At 34.4% G+C, this 23,193-nt stretch overlaps 3 protein-coding genes across 3 annotated transcripts; all 3 read left to right on the top strand.

The window, feature by feature from the left end:
• Window positions 1-8,961: 8,961 nt before the first annotated feature.
• TRIADDRAFT_28345 (uncharacterized protein) lies at window positions 8,962-9,391 on the top strand (the record flags this gene model as incomplete). Its single annotated transcript, XM_002114778.1, has 2 exons — window positions 8,962-9,112; window positions 9,195-9,391. Coding segments are annotated over 2 exons (348 nt in total), but the record flags the coding sequence as incomplete, so codon positions are not given.
• Window positions 9,392-11,637: 2,246 nt separating this feature from the next.
• On the top strand, window positions 11,638-13,159 carry TRIADDRAFT_58675 (uncharacterized protein; the record flags this gene model as incomplete). Its single annotated transcript, XM_002114777.1, has 3 exons — window positions 11,638-11,760; window positions 11,959-12,261; window positions 13,115-13,159. 3 exons carry the CDS (start codon window positions 11,638-11,640, stop codon window positions 13,157-13,159), a joined length of 471 nt encoding a protein of 156 aa, XP_002114813.1.
• Window positions 13,160-19,140: 5,981 nt separating this feature from the next.
• On the top strand, window positions 19,141-22,798 carry TRIADDRAFT_28153 (uncharacterized protein; the record flags this gene model as incomplete). Its single annotated transcript, XM_002114776.1, has 4 exons — window positions 19,141-19,186; window positions 21,965-22,129; window positions 22,290-22,494; window positions 22,684-22,798. Coding segments are annotated over 4 exons (531 nt in total), but the record flags the coding sequence as incomplete, so codon positions are not given.
• Window positions 22,799-23,193: the final 395 nt, after the last annotated feature.

The raw sequence follows: 23,193 nt of genomic DNA, 5'->3' as shown, positions 1-23,193 counted from the left end.
ATAAAATAACATCATAATGTAGTAAAAATGAATAGAAATATCAAGAGCCGATTGCTTAAGGTTGTAATGATCTGTTTATGTGGAATTTGAGCCAAATTTAATGGAAATACCTTGAAGATTTTAAAAGATCGAAGTAAAGGCTGCACTATAGCCAAACAACTTTCAACCAGTACTATACTGTATATCATATACAGTATAGTACTGTACTCAGTGTACATGATGACATACAGTGTGTAGTACTGTACAGTACACTATACAGTACTGTACATTGTATTGTACTATACTGAACTCTACAGAACTTACGAAATAAATGGATGTAGAAAAATAAATAAAATGTCCCCTCTACTTCTTATAAAGTACTATTCACATCAGATCAGACAAAAATTAAGTTATTTTACAATTAGTTTTACGTCCTACACGGGAAATCGGCAGCGAGCGTTGTCACGAAATATCGGTAGCTGCTACTGTACAGTACAGTACTCGTACTGTACTGTTAGAGTACAGTACAGTACAGTATGCACAGTACTGTACGTCTGTACTGTAGTGTTCTGCCATCGTACAGTACTGAGAAGTCACTCCGAAATCCGAATAGACCTGAGAAAGGTTCGGATCCGACTTGAAAGGATGACATATGAATCCAGTACGAAGTCCGATCGTTGAAGTGATTATAATCCGAAAATTAATCCGAAAAATTACATTGTTCGTTAGCCTTTGTAAATCCGTATGGTACATATTCGAGGCCGTATGTACCAGTACGCACCGCACAACTCTGAATCTATGACTCATTCATGAGGGTACGGCCTATGGTACTGTAGTGCGCTTACTGTACATTTAGGACCTGTATGGTAGATCGGATTAATCCGAAAATAATGTTTTTATCCGGTACAACTCCGAATGTTAAAATGTAGCACGAAATCCGGTAGGAATCCGATCGGATCGTCGTCCTACCGGAATTGTTTCGCACTTTGCATCCTATTGGCGACACCTCCTAACGATACTGAGTTGGGTAAGTAGGATAGTAGCTACATTGAAATCGGAAAAGGTAGAATAAAAAAATTTGATCGTCGACCGACTTCAACGACATCGAATTTAGGTGAGACACAATGTCCAAAGTACAGGTACCATTACTGTAACCTGCCGCTTAAGCACGCACCAATTTCGGTAGAAATGAAGTTCAAGAATCGAGCTTAAAAATTTGCAAAATTGGATTTTGTGGTCTTAATGAAAATTACAGATACGTACTAAAAATTTATTTATTTAACATGCCATCTATAGTTAATTGCCGTATGGCTTTCTGTTTGCGTCTCTTCGATTCCTATGAGAATTTGAATAATATGGTTTAAGATCTATCTCCATACAAAATGTTATAAAATTATGAAAGATGCACCTACCGTTTTAGAAAGCACGCACTGTTAAAGTTCAAAGTGCGTATTCCAGCAGCAGGTTACTGTGAATACTTCAGATCAGTGTACTATAGTACAGTAGATGCTTTTATAATTATCATTACAACAGCGTCTAATGTCGGAGAATGTACACTGTACAGTACTGTATGAACAGGTGTGAAATGTCCATCAACTCTGCTGACTCAACACTGAATCATCATCATTTGGCGAATCAATGAATTCAATACTGTATAACGGCGGTATAAATTACTGAAATACGACGTAGATGGTCAATTTTGCAAATTTCAACTTGCTTTTAATCGTGCAAGTCCTTTCTAATACCATTTCCCTTTGTCATAGCTACCATTAGAAATAAAAAACTATCCAACAGAGTATTTGGAGTGATTATCATATTGATGCTAATCCGCTAACCTTTATTAGCATTTTGATGGTGGAACACCTGTTTTATGAATTAATTGTATAATCTATTGATGTGGGTCTACGTAGACACTGTAGAAACTTCGTTAATTAACTGTCTGACTGACCTTCGCACTAGCATAGCAACGGAAATTGGCCTCTACCTGTCACGGCGTGTTATTATTACTGTAAATTGAATTGACTGACAGTTGATTGAATTGAAATAGATGAAAATGACACGTAGTAGCTACAGGTGCAGCATCGTACCGTACGATACGCTGCCAATAACAATACGATAGCGTCCAATACGGTACTATACCGCCGAATACGGTACGGTACCGTACGATACGGTTCTTTGTGCCCACGGACGGATAATACCGATCCGCATCATTACGGATATTCGTAACCGATCGATACACACATAGTGTAGTGTTTTGCAAGACAAAAGAATTGACAAGGTGAAGCGTACTTGGAGATTCAACAAAAGATCCAAGTAAACACCCAACACTAAACAAGCTAAACAGGGCGGGATCCGGAATCCAGCGCCCTTTTTGTAGTTGATTGTTTGCTTTTGTTTTTACAATAGTAGAGGCCAAGTTGACTGTGTGTTGCATGCATACCGCACACTCTATATGTTCTACACAATGTCACTCGACACACCTGATAACAAATGGTAGAAAGTCATCCTCCGCGTCGGCTCATGCCATCGTAACGTTGCATGAGTTGGACAGTACAGTACCAACAGTCACAGGATGGTACAGAAGCACGAGATGACGTTGGCCTACTGCGCCAGTCCACGTCCAATCAAAACCTGGTCAAAACCTTTGCACCACACCAACCTAGAAAGTACAACTCGTTCAAAAGCTGATACTGTTAACAAAGAAATTCTTCATGTCAATCTTGATTTCCATCAATTCTCCTTATTCTTTACTCTTTCAACATTAACTGCGTGACCTCAAAGTGGATGTCAGTTAATCCAACAATACTGTTATGATATGATACTGCAGAATTAATAGGATACAGGTTCTTGTTACTAATACCGTACCGTATCCAATAGAATATAGAGCAGTAGAAGCAAGCAATTCACGTAATTCCATCAAAATCATTGATCAACATACAACTCAGGGGAGCTGCCTCACACTGAAAAAAGGGATATTTCATCTTCAACTATTGCACATTGCAATATCTTGGTCAAAATTGGCGACATAGTTGTCCATTCTACTTTTTTTTTCCTACATCATCGCTATTACAGATAGTTCTCTTGTTGAATTGCCACTTTGATCCTTTACCATATCACATTCAACATGAAAGTAGCAACAATAATCTTGTTGGTATCATTGACCTACTTAACTTGTTTCGAATCGATTAATGCTAGCGAAAGCGATCATGTACATGAAAGCGATGAAGCCTTTGCCAGTGTTATAGCATCAATTATGGCTGCTAGCAATTCCTCCATCAACTTCAACGACGTCAATAACTTGGCTAATCGTATGGTTCCAAATAGGACTTGTGCAGCGACATGTCCCACTGTAAGTTATCAATTTAAGTTTTATTACCTTTCCTACTATCCAGTAACGATCCATTTTTAAAGCAAAATACAAAATAATTGCACTGGCTAAAACTGAAAGAAAGTCACGATCATTAAATTTCGTTAATATTTAAAGTCTTGATACCTTGACATTGGATCAGTTCCTTCTACTCATAGTAACACACTGTAGATTATATCTTACAGAAGGCTTAGTCCATTGCCTTCAAAAAGTACTGATGTTAACCAAACTAAAATCACCCTCTACACACTCTGCAATTGAATATTCAAGTCTATCCTTCCTGTCCTAATTCTCTTCCTTAACATTAACATTTTCTAGTGTTCCACAGCCTCTTACGTATTCAACGCTCTAAATCTGAACCGGACTGGCGCCATCGATAGCCATTCATTCGCTGGAGCTTCACTAATTATAGTGTATACTGTTATTCATAAAGGATGGCATCGTGTATGTAACGCGACAACGAACGCAAAGCCAGGTAATTTTGCTTTTCACTTAGAGCAAATCTTACATGAGTTTGGTAACGAAACTACCCATGGCATGAACGAAAATGGCATTGCCAAATTATTAAAGGAAGTCAACGAAGAGTATGGACCTTCACACCCGATGACGATGGGTCGTAAAGTGAGTGCTAACATTTGCTTTTGCATTGGAGTTGCCATGTGACTTTGTTATTTTGCTGTATCATCTCGTCAACGTATTTAATTTACTCACTATTCGAGCCGCATAACTACGTTAAGCTAATCAAGTTCAATTGACAATTTCTTACGGCATCAGTTAGCAGAAATAATGTTCGCTTTACGATAAGTGAAGCACTTTCTTCTACTACCTAGCGTCACAAGAGACCATCTTTTCTTACAATGATTGTTCCCCGGACAATGCCTTCAAACATTGCTTCGTATCGTACTTGTCTGCTTAAAATGTGCTGATCATTTCGAAAAGATTTTATTCTACTTATAGCGTATTTTATACCTTTAGATATTTCTAGTGATTGCTGTTACTTTACGTTAGTAGAAATTGTTCACTGATCTATGTAAAACAGAGAAGTGAAAGGGCGATCAATGTAGTTCCTAATGTATCCTAAATGGCATTCGTCTTCGTAGTTTTCCCGACGTTACGCTGTCTTGGTAAACTACTTTAATTAAGGATGTACTTAAAGTGCAGTCATTCAACTTTGTCTCTTTTTTTTTTTTACTATCACTATTGCAATATTAGTGAATACTAAAAAAATAGAAGTCCGATCTGGCAACTTCAATAACTATTTGTTCCCCCATGCTTCAAATTAAGTATGCCATTAAAGTTGTAGTACTCAAAACTTGCTTTTCCTCAAAGGAAACGTTTCCTTGCACGGATCGTCATACGACAAATACAACTTTCATTTACTCCTATTTGAAATGATTGCTCCCTTACCCACGATATTGAATACATTCCTTAATTTTACTTTGATGATTACTGATGATAAAGGAATATTACTACCTAGTGTTTTTCCTACTTCTCTGATATTGTTTAGTGCAATTGAAAAATCATCACCAGTCATTATAATAGGCATACCGCAGAGTAGTTAATTTAATTTCTGAGAATTGTTTGATGATTACGTTAGCATCGCCTGACTCTCTTCTACATTGGTGCTATCGTCTGCTATGAGTAAATCCCTCTAGCACAAACACGAGAGGGAAATCATTTCCTACTCCCTTCCGCCATCATCATCCTCCGTGATGATGGACTTTGATCATCTTTACCAAGATCGTTGAAGATGGCTTTGAAATCATCTTGAATTTTTCACAGTAGCATTACCATATTTGGAATGTCTATGCCCCCCCATCTTGATTCTTGTCGATCACCGACGGAAACCTTTGTTTAGCCAAGACAAAGACAAAGCGAACAAGACAAAAGCTTCTATACGGTACGGTACAGTACTGTACACTGTCACAAAGAGGCCGACAACCCGTTCTTGCTAATGTATCTTGAGCTTGATTTGAACTCAAGTGTGGTTCTATACTGCACCATACTGTTCCGCCAGTTGGACTCCCGTTTTAGCTGTTGGACATTCCAGTCTGCACTGTACTCGTACACTAATTAATTAATTAATTCTATATAATTAAAAGTGACGTCAACTAGTTAATTATGCAAGATCGTGACCCGTTATTATTAAGTTGACCAGTTCTCTCACTTAAACCTTTCTTTTCAAGACCTTACTATAGAGTGATTCTTAGGGCGTTAGTGTACAGTGCTGCTAACTATCAATTAATTGTAATTATGTTTGTCTGGACAATTTACAAAATTCGGCGATTTAAAAAAATTGAACGTGTTGAAGGTTAATTTTGACGTCATGGACGGAGTGCGAAATTTCGATTCCAATGATGAGACATTTGCACAACAATATTTACTTCTCACAAATATATTTAACATTTCCAATTGTAGCTTGTAAGGGATACCATCAAACCAAGGGCGTAGCATTTAGAGGAAAACGTGATGCGCTATTATAATAATATCAGTCATTTCCGAGTTATAAATTCAATTGTCATTTCGCTTTAATTACCAAGATGAAAAATAGTAATGCGAGCAAATAGATTTAGATATGTCAAAGGTTCAGTTTGAAATCGTTTCGGAGATGATGGGCGATAAAAAAAATGCTATGTCGTACTGTAGATTTCAGCAACTTACAAACATGACACTGTGTGCTCGACAAATATCATGCCGTGTTCAATATTAGGTCCTTCAATGAACGACTGATTATATAATAACGATTATTATTTACCTCATCTCATATAGTGCTTTAATGTGGACAACCTTTTGAAAGGAGTCAACCACACCGGTCATGGCCACGTAGGGCACAATCACAACACGTACCATCCTGCTACAGAAATTACGCCAAGGATATTAGAAAATCTGGCCAAAGGATTATGCATTAACCTTGCAAATGTTGCCCATAAAGAAGAAGATCATTTCCACGAGATTCTAGAAGCTATTAATGCCAGTAGCAAAGTAGTAATGACCTATCAAGACTTGAATACGTTAGCTATGAAAGTAACGTCTAACAAGAAATGTAGCAACTGCATTGGGGTAAAGTATAAGCTTAACTATGTTATTAATCTATCGTATTGTGTCTATCTTCTTAAAGTAGCTCTCTGTCTTGTTCTATACATTTAATTAATCTCTGCGCGACATATCGATTCTAATTACTGTCGCACTTTATGATATGATTAGATATGAAGAAAGTGTTTTAAAATTCTAATAGCACTTACATTTCGCCCATTTAGTGCACAATACCATCGTACGTCTATTCCTCGATGGGACTCAACACTAACCAGACACTAAATGAAACAAACTTTCCAACAGCTGCGATGATCATGACCTATACACTATTGCCAGAAGGATGGGCTCTAGTCTGTAACCAAACAGCTCAGATAAAGCCTGGCCCTCCTGACAATTATGCTCACAAGCTATTACATGAATTTGGAAATGAAACGCGCATGCAGTATAGCACAGTAGGAATAATTAAAATGTTACAGGAAATAAACAGTACATATGGGACGGCTCATCCTCCAGATGGTCGTACGGTCAGTAAAAGTATTTATAATAAAATAATACTGGTATTTCGACTGATATAAAATCCTCATGACTGGAATCTCTTTCTATCACGGAAAGCTAACACAAACATTATCTTACGAAATTTTACAGTGTTTCTCAGCAACAAGCTTACTTGCTAAAAAGAATGATACTACAACCCATCATGATCATAGTGGACATGATCATCGACGAAAAAGAGCAACTGACGAGCATAATCACTCTAGCTCTAACATTACTGTAGCCAATAACCAATGGTACAATGGATCACAAGTATTTGTGCCTTTAATTGAAAAATTAGTTAAGGGTCATTGTATCCAAGCTAGCTCATCATCAGATGATCACCATGATCATGATCACGCTAACAACACGACACTTCCAGATCAGGCATTTTTTCAACGACACATTTTCGAAATTTATGCCACTAATGGTAATTCTAGGACTTGAAGAATTATCTTTTCGTCTGTGATATTACAATAATAATGAAAAATTTAATAATCTAACTCTATTACTCTCTACTTATACGTGGTAGGACGCGTTAATTTAACCGGATTGCAAAATTTAATGACAAAATTAAAGATTGGTTCCTCATCGGGATCGAATTCCGGCAATTCCGGTCATGATGATCATTCTGGTCATGATCACAAGCGCTCCACTCGTGAAGTACATAATGACCATCAATTTGAAGGAAAGGTAACTGACATCTCTAAGAATTTGAAAAATTTATATTCTATTTTTATGTGTAGTGGGAAGCAAGAAAACAAGTAAAAAATCATATATTGTTTCTTTGTCAAGTAATACCGCCGATGGAGTTATTAATTTATTATTTTTATAATTTTTAAATTGATTATTGTTTCATAGTGCTATTCTGCGTCGCAAATATTCAACATCTTCAAGGTAAGCTCTACCGGAGCTGATGTAAAACAATTCAACTCTCTTTCTCCTGCATTAGTGCAACAAGTTGCAACATCCGCTTGCAATAATGCAACTGTAACTACTAATACAACTGTCGCAGCTGCACCATCAGCTGGTGAAGGTATAGTAACATTTTAAATTTATTGTTATGAGGCGATTAGCGACTTAATTCCACTTTATCACTTTGGGCTTTTAACTGATCTTTAATATTACAGTTTGGGGTTACACTATACTCGCCGTAACTGTGATAACGCTAACGTCGGTAGCAGGAATATTGATTATTCCATGCCTAGGACATACGGTGATTCCTTACGTTATAGCTTACTTGGTAGGTTTAGCCGTTGGATCCTTGGTTGGTGATAGTATAATGCATTTAATCCCTCACGTATGTATCCACAAAACGAAATGATAACTTTTCTAAATTGTTCTATACATATAGTACGTGATATTTAAATTTCACACTCACGATGCAACCTTGATTATAAACCTACGTAGTCAATAACGGAACACGATCACAGTTCACATGCGTCATCTACTAGTGGTGGACTAACTGAAGAACAAGGGAGACTTATGAAGATGTTGGTCTGTGTTGTTGGATTATACGGATTCTATATCTTTGAGACAGTAGTCCTGTTATGTACAAAGCAAAAGAAGATTAGTGATGTAAGAATGTAGACTTGTTTACCATGTTAAAAATGCGTTGCGCGACGTTGTTTACTCACCTTGATTTCATCTTAAAGTAATTTTAAAAAGTTTTCTGGTTACTGTTGTTGAATATTACTAGGCTGAAATTGGCATGAAAGATGTCAACTCTTGTGATAACCCTAGTTTTTCCGATGGTGAAACCAAGACACCGGAAATGGTAGCTTCATCAGAGGTAGATGTTATACCTGCAGCTTAATGTTAGCTTTATGATGACCAAAAGTGATTCTATTATTCATTGAACATATACGAGTATACAGTATGTTAGTAAATTTTCAAACGATTAAAATGTATATAAGTATCTTTTATATAAGACAGTCAATTTATAGTAGATAAGTTATATTAAAACTACCGTTACTATTACAATTTAGGTAAAAAATGATGAACAGGATGGATACGTATCAAAATCAGGTCAAAAGATAGTGTTCTTCGGCCTGACTGCTGTAGGAATTATGGTGGTCGTCGGAGACGGCTTACACAATTTTACTGATGGAATAGCCATCGGCGCCTCTTTTAAATCATCCCTTTCGCTTGGGCTAAGCACATCTGTCGCTGTTTTCTGCCACGAATTACCACAAGAATTAGGTTAACAGAATTAAGTTAATGATTATTTAAAACTTCCATTTTTCACTTATAACTGACCAACCGAATTTCCTTACGTGAATAGGTGATTTTGCTATTTTGTATGCAAGTGGAATGGGATGGAAGAGAGCTTTGATTTATAATCTAATATCAGCTTTGCCATGTTACATTGGAGCAATAATTGGTATCTTTGCTGCCTCTACAGATATTGCTCGTCAATATATGTTTGCAGTAACGGCTGGATTATTTTTATACATAGCTTTGGTAGATCTTGTAAGTTAAGCGGCAATCGCTGTATCAATCGATTTATTATTTTACGATAAAATTGTACCAATTACATAGTTCATAGCTCATGTACGAATTATTGTGCATTCATTATAGATGCCACAAATGACTGGACAAGGAGCTGGTCATACTCACTCGCATTCTCACCGCCGCAAAGATGGTGGCGATAGTCATGAAATTGTTGGAGGTGAAATGAATTGGAAGAAATTTTTGGCATCCAATGTTGGTATCTTGACTGGCTTTACGGCCATGTTTTTACTCGCATTCTTTGAAGAAAATATTATATTTTAATAATCGACTTTAGGTACGGCACTGTTTATAGAATTCTCCTGTAGTAGCACTGTAATAGCCGTACACTCTTCACATCATTTCCAGTTATTGTCATAAATCGTAGAGTGAGTCCTACTAATGTAGTCAGGACCGTAATATAATCTACTTTTGCCCTTATTTGCTGGTTAACACGAAAGATTTACGGAACCTATACAAATACGTTCAATAAATTTATGGACTTGTGTTTGGTAACACATTCTTACCATTACTTATATAATTATATAGTATTAGAAGCGATTTTTTTTACTTTGCACTTATGCAATATATGATATTAATCCTATGTTACATCTCATTAGAAATTGTGCTAAGAAAGGGACAATATTGAACTGTGGTAGTCAATATGTTATTCTAAATTTTCAACAGAACCAATAAAAGTTTTATATTTTTCTTTACGAACATCTGATTTGTTTTGAAGTACACTGTATTGGAAACAATTGATGAGTTAGTAATATATCCTGAAAATTGATAGCAATGGGTACTAAGGATGATACTCTTTCATGGTAATTGAGAATGTATTCAACTAATAGTTAACTAACGTGGAATAGAAGGGCTATATAATCCTGACTTTTCATAAATTATCATCAAGTAGCAAAGCAACACCATCTCAGTTGAAGGGATACATTAATTCTTAGTTACTGGTAACACTTTCAATTGCATAACAAAGTATCAATGTATTATAGCTTACGTCAGCTAGCATTCTAGCTTAGCCAAATATCCAGTCTCGTTAAAGGCACTGGCATTTATCTGAAGAAGAGATGTGACTAAATGGTAAGAGGCCATTTTCCGTTTTGTATACGGTAGTATTTGTCTCATTCATCGATAACACTATTGACGTATTGGTAGAATACCGATGCATATAATAGAATAAAATACTCATTTTTATTACGACATATGTGATTATGCTCTTAAAGGAACTTTAAGCATTTTAACGATAACAAAGATAAAGTAACACCCTGAGTAGTGAACACTCCTATTATTTCAATTTTCCATATCAAAAATAAAACGGTTGATCGTAGTTTAAAATTTTTTTAGCCTTATTACCTCTCAAGAGCGTAATTTGATAATAGAAGCCCTAAAGAGGATTATCATCTGCGCTTGACTATATTTAAATCAAATATCCTCTAATGTTATGTATAGAAATGGCAATATCAACCAGTTGCTAAATAAAGATCCTACATCATAGTACGTATTTGTGGGACAATGGTAGATAGGTAGTTAATACGTCAAAGCACAACCCCTTTAACCTACCTGCTCATTGTCATTGAGCTTTTGAAGAGAAATGGCTTTATTCTTCAACAGTAAACAGAATAATTAATGAATTCATTAATGAGGGACAATGATCGATTTACAAGCAATGCATCAAAGTTGGAATAATGTGAGATTGGTATCTACTATACTAGGTACTGTTATGGATTGTATGGTTAAAAAAAAGAGGTCGATCCATTATACTATCGACAAATACGAGCTTCTTATTCTATGAAATAGGTTTGATCTGTCATCTTAAAGCTATAAAATCGCGTACGCGATCCTTTCTTTATTCAAACTATAGTAGAAACCAAGATCAACCAGTTTGCCTATTGTAAGTCAAATTATTAAAAATTCAATTGTGAAAAATGATTTTATTCTACCTATAGTTAATAACGCGTTAACACATTTAAACAAGGATTAACAGTATCCAATCGTGGCAAAAAGGCAATTCTGTAACAGTATTGCCTAATACTTTTTTCGTCTCTTTTCTTGCTACAAGACTACACCTTGCCGATTTAATTTGAAAAGAAAGTGCTTGAGAAAGAAATCTAATAGCATTACCAATGAAGACTTTGTTCTCGATTTTAATTGCGGTTACTATTTGTTTTTTGCCGTTTCGCACAACTTTGGCAAGCGAAAGCAGTCATGAACATGAGAGTGAAAAAATGCTGGCTCATGTTTTATCTGCCATATCGGCCAACAGCAATACTTCCATGACATTTAAGGATTTGAATGTTTTAGCTAATTCTATTGTACCTAATAGAACTTGTAGCAGTTCCTGTTCAAACGTAAGTTTGTCTTGAAGACTTGTCTGTGTATAGTTTTAGTTAGTCACTTCTTGAACACAATTTGTCGTTAAAGTAAAACTAAGTCTGCATCATCTGCGCTATTTTATTACTTACTATTGCTTATGACTAAATCTATAGGTGATACTGATTGTTAATTAACGCTATTTCTCTCTATCTACTGCATCCATTTTTCTCTAGTGCTCCGCTGCATCGTATACCTTCAATGCTCTCAATTTAAATCATGCTAGTGCGATCGATGGCCATCTGTTTGCTAACGCTTCTGTCATCATCGCGTATAGCATGATCCATATTGGTTGGAATCGTGTTTGCAACAAAACGACTAATGATAAACCAGGCGACTATGATTACCACTTAGAACAGGTTCTACATCATTTTGGCAATGAAACAGCGAAGGGGATGAATGAAAATGGGATTGTTAAACTACTGAAAGAAGTAAATGAAGAATATGGATCTTCACATCCAGCCACCAACGGGCGTAAGGTTAGTTTCCAAGAATATATTCTGATTGGACTGTACTTTTCGACAAGAATTGCCTACCAAACCTTTTTTATTATTGTACAACCATTAATATTCTTCAACGTTGTCTTATTTTAATTGGATGCTTAAACTATATGGAAATTACTCATTCAATTGATTAGTTTTAACACGATTAATTATAAATCGAAAACTGCATTCCCTGTTGGAAGTGAAGAGAAAATATTGACACTTTTACCTTATGCATATTCATTGAGTGAAATTACTTTACAATCGTGCTACGAAACACCCTCATTATTGATGATAGTAAAATGAGCATTTTCTAAATTTACAGAGTTAATTCAATAATAATGACTGCTTGAAATGGCATTATCGGTGGCATTTTTTCATCAATCTCCTCAGAAGAAAAAAAGATAGATTGACCTAGGTCACAATCGGTCAACAAAGTTAATTAGAGAACCTGTCAGATCTATTAAGTTTGATTCTATCAAAGTTTTTTTAACCTTTCCATGTGTTCAATTGAAATATCGTCGTTTAATTCATTAATTGATGAATCTTAGCAGCTAGTCATAACGATGTTGGACTGTTTTCAATTTGTAAGAATAAGGCTATGATTTCACATGTCATTCTTGACTAACAACGGCGAGAAGGATTAGAATTAGCTTGGTTTTATCGATTTTATTTTATTACCATTATTTTTTATTTATTTATATTATAATCGATTTATCCACTCTATGGTAATGGTTACAAGATCAAAGTTGATCGACCAATGAATCCATTTAAAGAATATTCTTCTATCCATATTACAGTCCCATTTAAACTAATTAACGCATACGCATTTGACGGGCAAAATTTATAGATGGATAATAATTTTACGGATGACAATAAGAATGATTCTCCTTAACATCCGCAAAACTAGAGAACCTTATCAGGCAGCCAATTCGTCTATAAAGTTTTGAATAGATTCAAAATTGATTTTATTTTACCCCTATCAACTGAGTTATAGCCTATCGTTTAGGTATATTTCAAATTGAGTTGTCTTACACCGTTCGTTTATCAACTTGAATTCTGCCGTTATCAGATTAGATACGAATACACTACCAATATCATCCTAAACTACCATGACAATTTTACAAACAGAATCAATACTCCAAGTAGACTCAATCAAATTCAAGTTTGAGTCTAATTTAAATCAATTTTTTTTTCAATTTCCTTTTCGCCATATGACTACTAATATGCGAATTGGTTAATTGCAATCGGAAGATTTTTTACCCCTCTTAGCATCGGGCATTGATCATCTTAAAACATCTTGAAACGTCATCCTAAGGTAGCGTAATTAGGATGGATAATCCATCATAGAAGACCTATTACTGGGTAGTTGTTCCATTAATGAATTCATTTAATATACAGTTGTATAGAATAATTAATCCATGGAAAATACACTATCACTCCAACATATTCAATTCATGCTGCTCCTATTCTACCACGTTCTGCCATTTTTGTACAACTCCATTCCGTCGCCATTGAAATTGTACCGCCATATTTGGAAAATTAATTCCCTTTTCCTTGTCTACGATGACGAGCTATTGTAGTTTAAACAGCATGTAAACTATATGATTGACTGATAAAGGGAAATTGGAGCTGGATCAAAGGTTGTAGAATAGTGGATCGAAGAGAGCCATTTTAGAAGGGTGGAACCTCTATTATGCTGGCATACAAAGAAAGAGGATCCATTTTGTTTAGTGTTGAAGAAGACGGATAGAGGGTGCCAACTGGCACCATCTCTTCCTACAGTATCTTTATTGGATAGGATGGACTGCAGTAATAGGAAAGGCTTTATTAGTTGAAAGATAATAGAATAGAAGAATTGATGATTTCAAAATCTTCATAGCAGTATTCGAGTTGCTCGACCTAATCTTCTCAAATCTCTAATCTAAGCGGAGTTGAGAAAAATACTGGATTAATTATCATAGAGATTCAGTTTTCTTAGTATAGGCTATACACTATTACACATCAGGCAATAGAGCTTTGCTGCACTTTTAGAAGGAATGACTCTACGCCATCATGATAGGATAGAAGAATGGATGAAATCTAATTGATCACAATAAAAAATTCATATCCTAATATTCACGTATTTCTCATAGACGCCGTTGAAAAAAAAAACACTTTATGCTCTATATCACTAGGAGAAATAGCTTGCTATAATGTTCGGAAAAGTGCATTTACAGCAATCATCATAATGTGGGAGAAGGAATAGTTCAAATAGGCTGAAAGTATCTGTGTTATTCTATCTCATCTTCACCAATCTCTAATGGAGGCAGAATTGAAAAGGGCTTTCATGGTGACCACGCATGGAAATAATTATACTCTAGTAACGGTACTGTATAAGCGTATCCATGATGGGGCGTAGCTTTCTGCAGTGGTAGAGAAAGTTGCCTCAATCAGAATGATGTAAAAAATGATTTTAATTAGTCTTGTGTTAAAGAAATGTCTAAAACTAGTGAAGGCGTATCTTTAGACTAGTCTAATTTTACTTAGGCATGCCCTACACCATGCCTAAGTACAGGAGATACAGTGATGAATTGATTCATCATCGGGTTATTGATTAGAGTGGAGAAGAAGAAATGATTCAAATGGATGCTATCGAATTATGTGAACAGTATGGTGTAAAGACCGCTTTAATTACAGTATAGGCGGTATAACAGGAAAATACTTTTCATTTATTAGTGTCACCGTGGAGCTCAAGGAGAACAGATAATACTAACTGCCATAATCGATTTCTACCAGCAATATGATTTAGAAAGTACTGGAGAAGAATACTTTTTATTTGAGTCACAGGAGAATTGGATGAGAAAATGAGTGTAATTGATTGCAATTGACATAATCTACCTCTATAGACAGCGGACCTTTTCAATTACCTTCACAGAGGGAAAGCGTTTGCAATTTATCCTTATGAGATGGAAGGAGAATGAACAATCCCAACTGGCATAGTCTAGTTCTGTATACAACGTGGCTTATATGTTGCTTTCATAGAACGTCAAGTTTTTCAAATTTATTATTTATAGTAGGATTGATGACAAATAGATGATGTACTCTGCCAAATTCGATCAAGTTGCATGCCAAAGTACCGGTACAATATGAATTACTTTAACAGCAAAAACAGTATTTCTAATTTATTATTTAGAGTAGGGTTGAGAATTTACGATGGTTCTCCCTGTTCTATTCTATCAAATTCTATGTAAAGTACAGTATATGAGTTATTTTAAAAATAGGATGAGCATTTCTAATGCGTGCATTAAAGTAGGATTGATTGAGAATAGACAGTTGATTCTCTCTGCCATATTCTATGGCATTCCATGCAAAGTGCCGAAACGGCATAAATTGCTTTTAGAGCCAAAAAGTATTTCTAATTTGTTAGTTGAAGTAGGATTGACAATAAACAGATAATTCTCTCTGCTATATTCTATCCGATTTCTGTATAAAATGATATATGAATTGATTTAATAGTAGAAAAAAAGTACTGTATTTCCGTAAGGTATTGATAATTAATAGACTCGAAGAAGAGTATTAAATGATTCTAACTGATAGAGTGTCTACTCCATTGTGGAGCCTGGATTAACGTAATCAAGCTAAGAGAAAAATAAGACCTCGCTAATTTACCCACAATCGTAATTAAATGAAGAATGATTAGATGACCTAACCAACACAGACCAATTTAGTGCATAGGATAGCGCATACTTTGTAAATTATTTTCTAAATCAAACAATAAAAATAAAAAAAGGAATTTGGAATAGCATAGTTCAGCACGGATTCGCATCTGTTATGAGGTACATTTGTTTTAAAATTTTAAGGATCTTTAAATAAAATCTATAACTCCTCTTTCAACTCTGAACAAGTTCCAAAATACTAACTGTTTCAATTTTGGGTTAGTAAAGTCTTGAACCTTATAAGTAGCAAGATGAATGATTCAGTGTTAGACTTACTGTAAAGTAATTTTGCCTTTAATTAATTTGGGGATATTGACTATGAATAACTTTAATTAGACATAGGCGTTAGCCCATTAGACGGATGTTTATCATATTCTTTCTTTCAATGACGTCTGCAGTAATTACGTAATTGATAATTATGACATTTATGACTACAGAAGTTCCTATCTAATTCTAATAATTTAGTTAATATTCTAAATCTGTAATTCATTCTATTCTTGCCGCAAGAAATAAATCCGTTTCAATAATAGCACACACTAAGAGGCCTAGAATGCAATTTGATATCCAACTGTACAATAATAGTAATAAAGATGAATACAGGATTAAACTGTATTGTCTCAATATTATGTGTAGTAACCCCTATAAAATTCCTTCAACGCCGTAATAAAATGGATATCCATGTTGGATACTTGGCATTAATAGTTTTTCCACAGACCTCTCAAGGAGAAAAAGAAGAAAGCCTGAAAGGTCCCTCGCTTTCTCCTGTCAAAAGAATTTGTTATTATTAATGCAATCCGTCCCATATGTAGCCTATAAAATACTGTCAAGACTGATAGATAGCCACAAAGTCTGGTAATGACTCATATTATTGGCAGAATAGCCAAGATGAATATTTTAAAATCAAGATTAAAGTTGCTCTCTTCGGCTTATTAATTCACTAAGCAACGTGATTCCTTAGACTTACATAATTTCTGCTATGATCAAATTACTCTTTACTAGTCTAGTAGAATTAGCTGCTTGAAATGCTGCATCAATATTGAATACGATATGAATAAAAAATAAATCTTCAATACAATCGAAGGGAATAATACTGTGGTGTTAACAAAGATCCCATCAGTTCAATAAATTAAAATATAATAAGACAACAAACATGTTTGTTTTTGCCGTAGAAAAATAATAAAGGAAAGTTAATAGCAGCGGCAAAATAAATTGGCGATAATGCTTACAGTAGACAAATTGATATTCGGTGGAATAGGAAAAAAAGACATGGAGTTTACTAACATCTACTTCAATAAACAAATCATTTTAACTAATCTTTTACAGACGCGGTTGATTCCTGTTATCGACTACAACAGAAAGCACTGCAAACCATAAAATAGAATTTAAAATGAGAAAAGCTCATATTAACTTTCCCTATTACTAGGCACTGTCTTAAATACTTAAAGTAGATGCGACCTCATAATAATAATAATAAAAAAGTAAAGCTGGCAGCAAAATGAAAACTAAATTGAACTAACTAGTACTCGATCCGCTAAACTAATAAATAAACTCATGACTTATAAAGGCCATTTCTATCAAGAGTTACAATTACGATAACAATATTCCTATAGCTATTTTAAAGAGATGATATTACATGCAATAGCACAATACTGGCAAAGTAAGGCTACAAGCAGTATGATATATATATATACGGATTGAAATAACGAAATATAAATATTTTGAGTAAAGAACCAAGCGAATGATTAATATGCGTTGTTAATTTCAATTAGCCATTAGATCAATATATTTCGATGCCTATAACTAATCTAGCCAATAGGGAGATAAAATAGCTCAAACTAGGCAATATACGAAATAATTGCGTTAACTATGTTTTAATAAACGCTGTTGTTAACGTTAAGAAGATATATTGATACAAAATATGTTTACTGGAAAGGAAAGATAGAGTAACAAGAATAGCAAAGTAGGGTTAAAAACAACGTGACACAAATATCCGGATTTAACTAAGGACAAATCAATATTTTGAGCTAATCGAATAATTGGTAAGCTTTATTAATTCTAATTAGCTATTAGATCAATATACTTTAATGGTTATAACTAATCCAGCCAATATGGGAGAGAAAATAGCTCAAACTAGGCAATATACGAAATAATTGCGTTAACTATGTTTTAATGAATAGTGTTGTCAACGACAAGAAGACATAATGATACACAATATGTTTACTGGGAAAGGAAAGATAGAGTAACATGAATAGTAATCATAGTTAGAAGTAGTGTGATATTAATATCCGGATTTAACTAAGAATTAATCTATATTGTAAGCAAAGAAAAAGCGAATAATTGATTAGCTTTATTAGTTTCAATTAGCCATGAGATCTATATATTTTATTGCGATAGTTATAACTAATCTAGCCAACAAGGGGGATAAAATAGTTCAAACTAGATAATATACGAAACAATTGCGTTACCTATATTTTAATGCATATTGTTGTCAATGATAAGAAGATGCAATGGCGCACAATATATTTACTAGAAAGGAAAGATAGAGTAACAAGAATAGCAAAGCAAAGTTAGAAGCAACGTGACATAAATATACGGATTTAACTAATAACAACCATTTAGTATTTTAAGTAAAGAAGCAAGCGAATGATTGATGAGCTTTGATAGTTTTAAGGCAATGTAATACGATGTTTACAACTAATTTAGCCAACAAAATAGCTCAAGAGGGCAATATATTAAATAATTGCTTTAACTATACTTTAATGAATATTGTCCACACTAAGAAGATATAAAGACACGCAATATGTTTATTAGAGTAAAACTAAATCGAGTATGAATGTAATGGTACCGATCAATTGCTGCTGACTATGCTAAATAGGTTATCAAACGAAGGACATATAATTAGTAGATGCTGTTTATTTCTACTGGGTCTGAATACCACATGAATGATGAATTTATAGAGGTCTTTTACTTTCTACTACATGTAATTATTTTTAAGAGTGAATTTAATCCTATTCCATGTATATCTTGATAAGCAACAAAGTCTAACAAGTTTAACAGTCATCTCTATTTTAGTAACCTTAAACCATCCTAATAGTATAACATTAGCTGTCCCCTATTTGGCTCTAAAATACTCCAATCTTTTACTTCATTATAGTGCTTTAATGCCGATAGCCTTCTGGAAGAAGAAGGTGCTAATAGTAGCCACAGCCACAGCCATGATCATGGTAAATATCATCCTGCCACGGAAATTACTCAAAAACTGCTTGAAAATCTGGCAAAAGGATTATGCATCAATATCACTAAAGCTGCTGTAGCTCACGAAGACCATTTTCATGAAATACTAGAAGCTATTAATGCTACTAGCAAAAAGGTTATGACTTATAACGATTTGAATACCTTGGCTACAAAGATAACAGCAAATAAAAAATGTTCCAATTGCATAGGGGTAAGATACTAGTATAATAAATTGAAATTAGTTTAACTACTTTACTATAATTTAATCTATACGATTGAAGGGCGATAAATAGTAATGAACAAATTATGAACTAATATCTAATATCCTTGTTACTACTATGAAGTACGATGGTAATAGCAGTAAGCTAATCAAATACAATCTCATCTTTCTATGTTAGTGCACAATCGCATCCTATGTTTATACATCGATGCAACTTGATACTAGTCAATCTCTCAATGAAACTAGTTTTGCCTCGGCTGCTATCGTCTTTACCTACACGTTGTTGCCTGAAGGTTGGGCATTAGTATGCAATCAAACAGCCCAAACTAAACCTGGGAATGTACCCCATTATGTTGAAAAATTATTGCACGAATTTGGTAACGAAACTCGAATGCAATATAGCACTTCGGGGATTACAAAAATGTTAAGTGAAATCAACGCTACCTATGGTCTATCTCACCCTCCTAGTGGTCGAACGGTAAACTTATTCTGCACAGTATCTCTAATATCTCTAATGCTATCTCATACAATAAAGTCTAAAATATACGAATATATTATTACTTTTGCAGTGTTTTACAGCTACTAGTTTGCTATCCAAAAGTAATAAAACAACAAATCATGACGATCACAGTGGACACGCACATGCACGTCGTCGAAAAAGATCTACAGATCATCACGACCATGGTAGCTCAACCATTGTCGCTAATGACTCGTGGTATAGCGCTTCTTCTGTCTTTGTCCCATTAATTGAAAAATTAGCCAAAGGCCAATGCATTAGCAACAATGTCAATTCGTCCGGGCATGATGATCACGATCATCATAATCACACTAGTAGTGTCAAACTACCCGATCAAGGCTTCTTTCAGCGACATATTTTCGAAATTTATGCATCAAACGGTAACTAAACGTAATTCTTACTGCTGTAAATGTTAACCATTTCCCAAGTGATGGCTAATAATGATATACCTGTATGGGGTAAACTGTGATTGATTAAGATTATACGTATGAATTGAAACATTCTTTAGGTCGCATTAATATCACAAATTTTCAAAAGTTAATGCAAAAACTCAGCATTGGCACGACAACTACCACAACCACTAATCACAGTGGTCATGACCATTCAGGACATAATCATAAGCGTTCAGTTCATACTGGGCATGATGATCATCAGTTTGAAGGAAAGGTAAAAAGATTATCCTAGCAGTTGCCCTTTAATTTACTCTTTGAACGATTAAAACAATTACAACTGATCGATTTCTTTCCTGTTTCTTTTTTCTTATTCTTATAGTGCTACTCAGCAACACAGCTATTCAGTATCTTCTCTATTGGCGCATCTGGAGCTGATTCCAAGCAATTTACTGCTCTATCACCAGCTATAGTACAACAAGTAGCTACCTCTGCTTGTAAAAATACCTCAACAACCACATCAAATACCACTATCAGCAATTCCCCAACGACCGCAGAAGGTAATTTCCAAAGTAGTCATGATCAGAAATGGTTATACTTACGCTAAATGTTACTCACTGTTAACAATAATATTGTCATTAAATATTAGTATGGGGATATACAATGCTCGCAGTCACAGTGGTAACTCTGAGCTCCGTTGCTGGTGTATTAACTATCCCTTGCATGGGAAATTCAGCTATACGTTATGTAGTTGCCTATTTAATTGGTTTAGCAGTGGGTTCCCTCGTTGGTGATGCTATATTGCACTTAATTCCTCATGTAAGTCCATCTAATCACAATTTTTTTTATGATTTACAATGTCTATTACAATATTTGATAATTACTTATATTAACCTATCGATATTACGTTCATTCTATTATCTTCTAGTCTTTAAACAAACACGATCATAGCTCACATGCGGTTACGACGGGCGGATTAACTGAAGAACAGGAACGATTAATGAAGATGTTAGTATGTTTAGCTGGTGTCTATGGATTTTATATTTTTGAAACACTCATGGTACTACTATCGAACAGAAAGAAATCAAGTGATGTAAGCAAGAAGCTAAGAAATGTTTTAATTTTCTGAAAATTACTATAAAATACGAAACATTAGCAACATATTTACCGAATAGCAGAAGTTTACTCAGAGTTTAGAATTTCTATTTTAATATGATATCATACACAGTATAAAAGATATCGGTTTCATTTATTTTATATCTTAAATACGAGTTTTAAATTCAAATTTTTTAGACTGAAATTGGCATGGCGGCTATCAATAACAACGAACATAGTAGTTATCCCGCAGACAACGGCGTTAGTTCTCACAAAAGTCAAGAACAGCTAGTCTTTTCTGCTAATTCAGAACAGGTATAAATAAATGTTATATTTTTAATCAAGACAAAAATTTAATATAATCTTCCTTCTAAGAGATATATTGCTAACGAATACATAAGATTCTCTTTGTCTCTAAAAAGTAATGTATGCTAACTTAAATAAAAAAAATCCAACCAACATTTAAGTGATAACATCATATTAACTTTATAATTTATGAAGAATTCTGAATTAGAAGACGGATTTATATCTAAAAGTGGACAAAGAGTGGTATGTTTTGGCCTAACAGCTGTAGGAGTTATGGTTGTACTAGGAGATGGTTTTCATAATTTTACTGATGGGATTGCAATGGGAGCATCCTTTAAATCGTCGCTTTCGCTCGGATTTAGCACTTCGATCGCTGTTTTTTGCCATGAATTGCCTCAAGAGTTAGGTTAGTACAGATAATCCATCTACTTATTTTATTTCAGAACATGATAGAGCTCGCCAAAATATTTTTCCAACCTAAATCTATACCGACATTGCAGCTAGTCTGTAAAGTCTCAGCTGATTATAAAAATAATTCATCTTTAATCTCTACTACGTCATCTTAGGTGACTTTGCCATCTTATATGCGAGTGGAATGGGATGGAAGAAAGCCATGATATACAACTTAGTTTCAGGCTTAACTTGCTACATTGGTGCTATCATTGGTATTTTTGCGGCCTCAACAGAAACTGCTCGTCAATTTTTATTTGCTCTTACAGGCGGTCTCTTCCTGTATATCGCGATGGTAGACCTCGTAAGTAGTAAAGATTAGTCTTGCAATAATTTATCTAGAAACCTTACCATAAGCTACATACTAGTCTAAACAGTTAATCTATTACACGTATCAAAATGTTATGCACCTTTCACTTTTTAACTTTAGATGCCACAAATGACTGGTCATAGCACTCATTCTCATTCCCATTCTCATGGCAATACAAGTAAGAATGGAAAAGAAAAGAGTGACATTTTGGGAGAACTGAGTTTTAAAAAATTCCTCTTTTCTAATATTGGCATTTTAACTGGATTTACCATTATGTTCTTGCTGGCGTACTTTGAAGAAAAAATTAAAGTCTAATGATTCAATTTGCCGTTATTTTCTTTCCTCTCAAGTTTTGTCTTAGGTAATAAAATTAATAAATGATTAGCAATCTAATGATATCTGTAAAGTAATTGATTTTTCATCATATTTAATCGTTTACCTTTATTTACTATAGAATTAATACGAAATTTTACATTAGCGGACGTATATCCTTGTTACACTTAGTTTTGTCCTGTGGTATAATTATAATTATCGAAACATAATCAATAATGATCTACTATATCCTTATTTAGGTTATTAACTAGTATAATCTATTTTATATGCTATTTTGTAATATATAACTACGCCATCATAATGTTAAACTATGGCGGTAATAGATAAGCAAGCATCATAAGTCACTTTTCTTGTTATTGCTTGTTGCTCAGAACTTG

Source organism: Trichoplax adhaerens, genomic scaffold, assembly GCF_000150275.1.
Source record: "Trichoplax adhaerens TRIADscaffold_8 genomic scaffold, whole genome shotgun sequence".
In the NCBI taxonomy this organism is placed as follows: Eukaryota; Metazoa; Placozoa; class Uniplacotomia; order Trichoplacea; family Trichoplacidae; genus Trichoplax; species Trichoplax adhaerens.
This window is presented reverse-complemented; position numbering and strand designations above follow the sequence as displayed.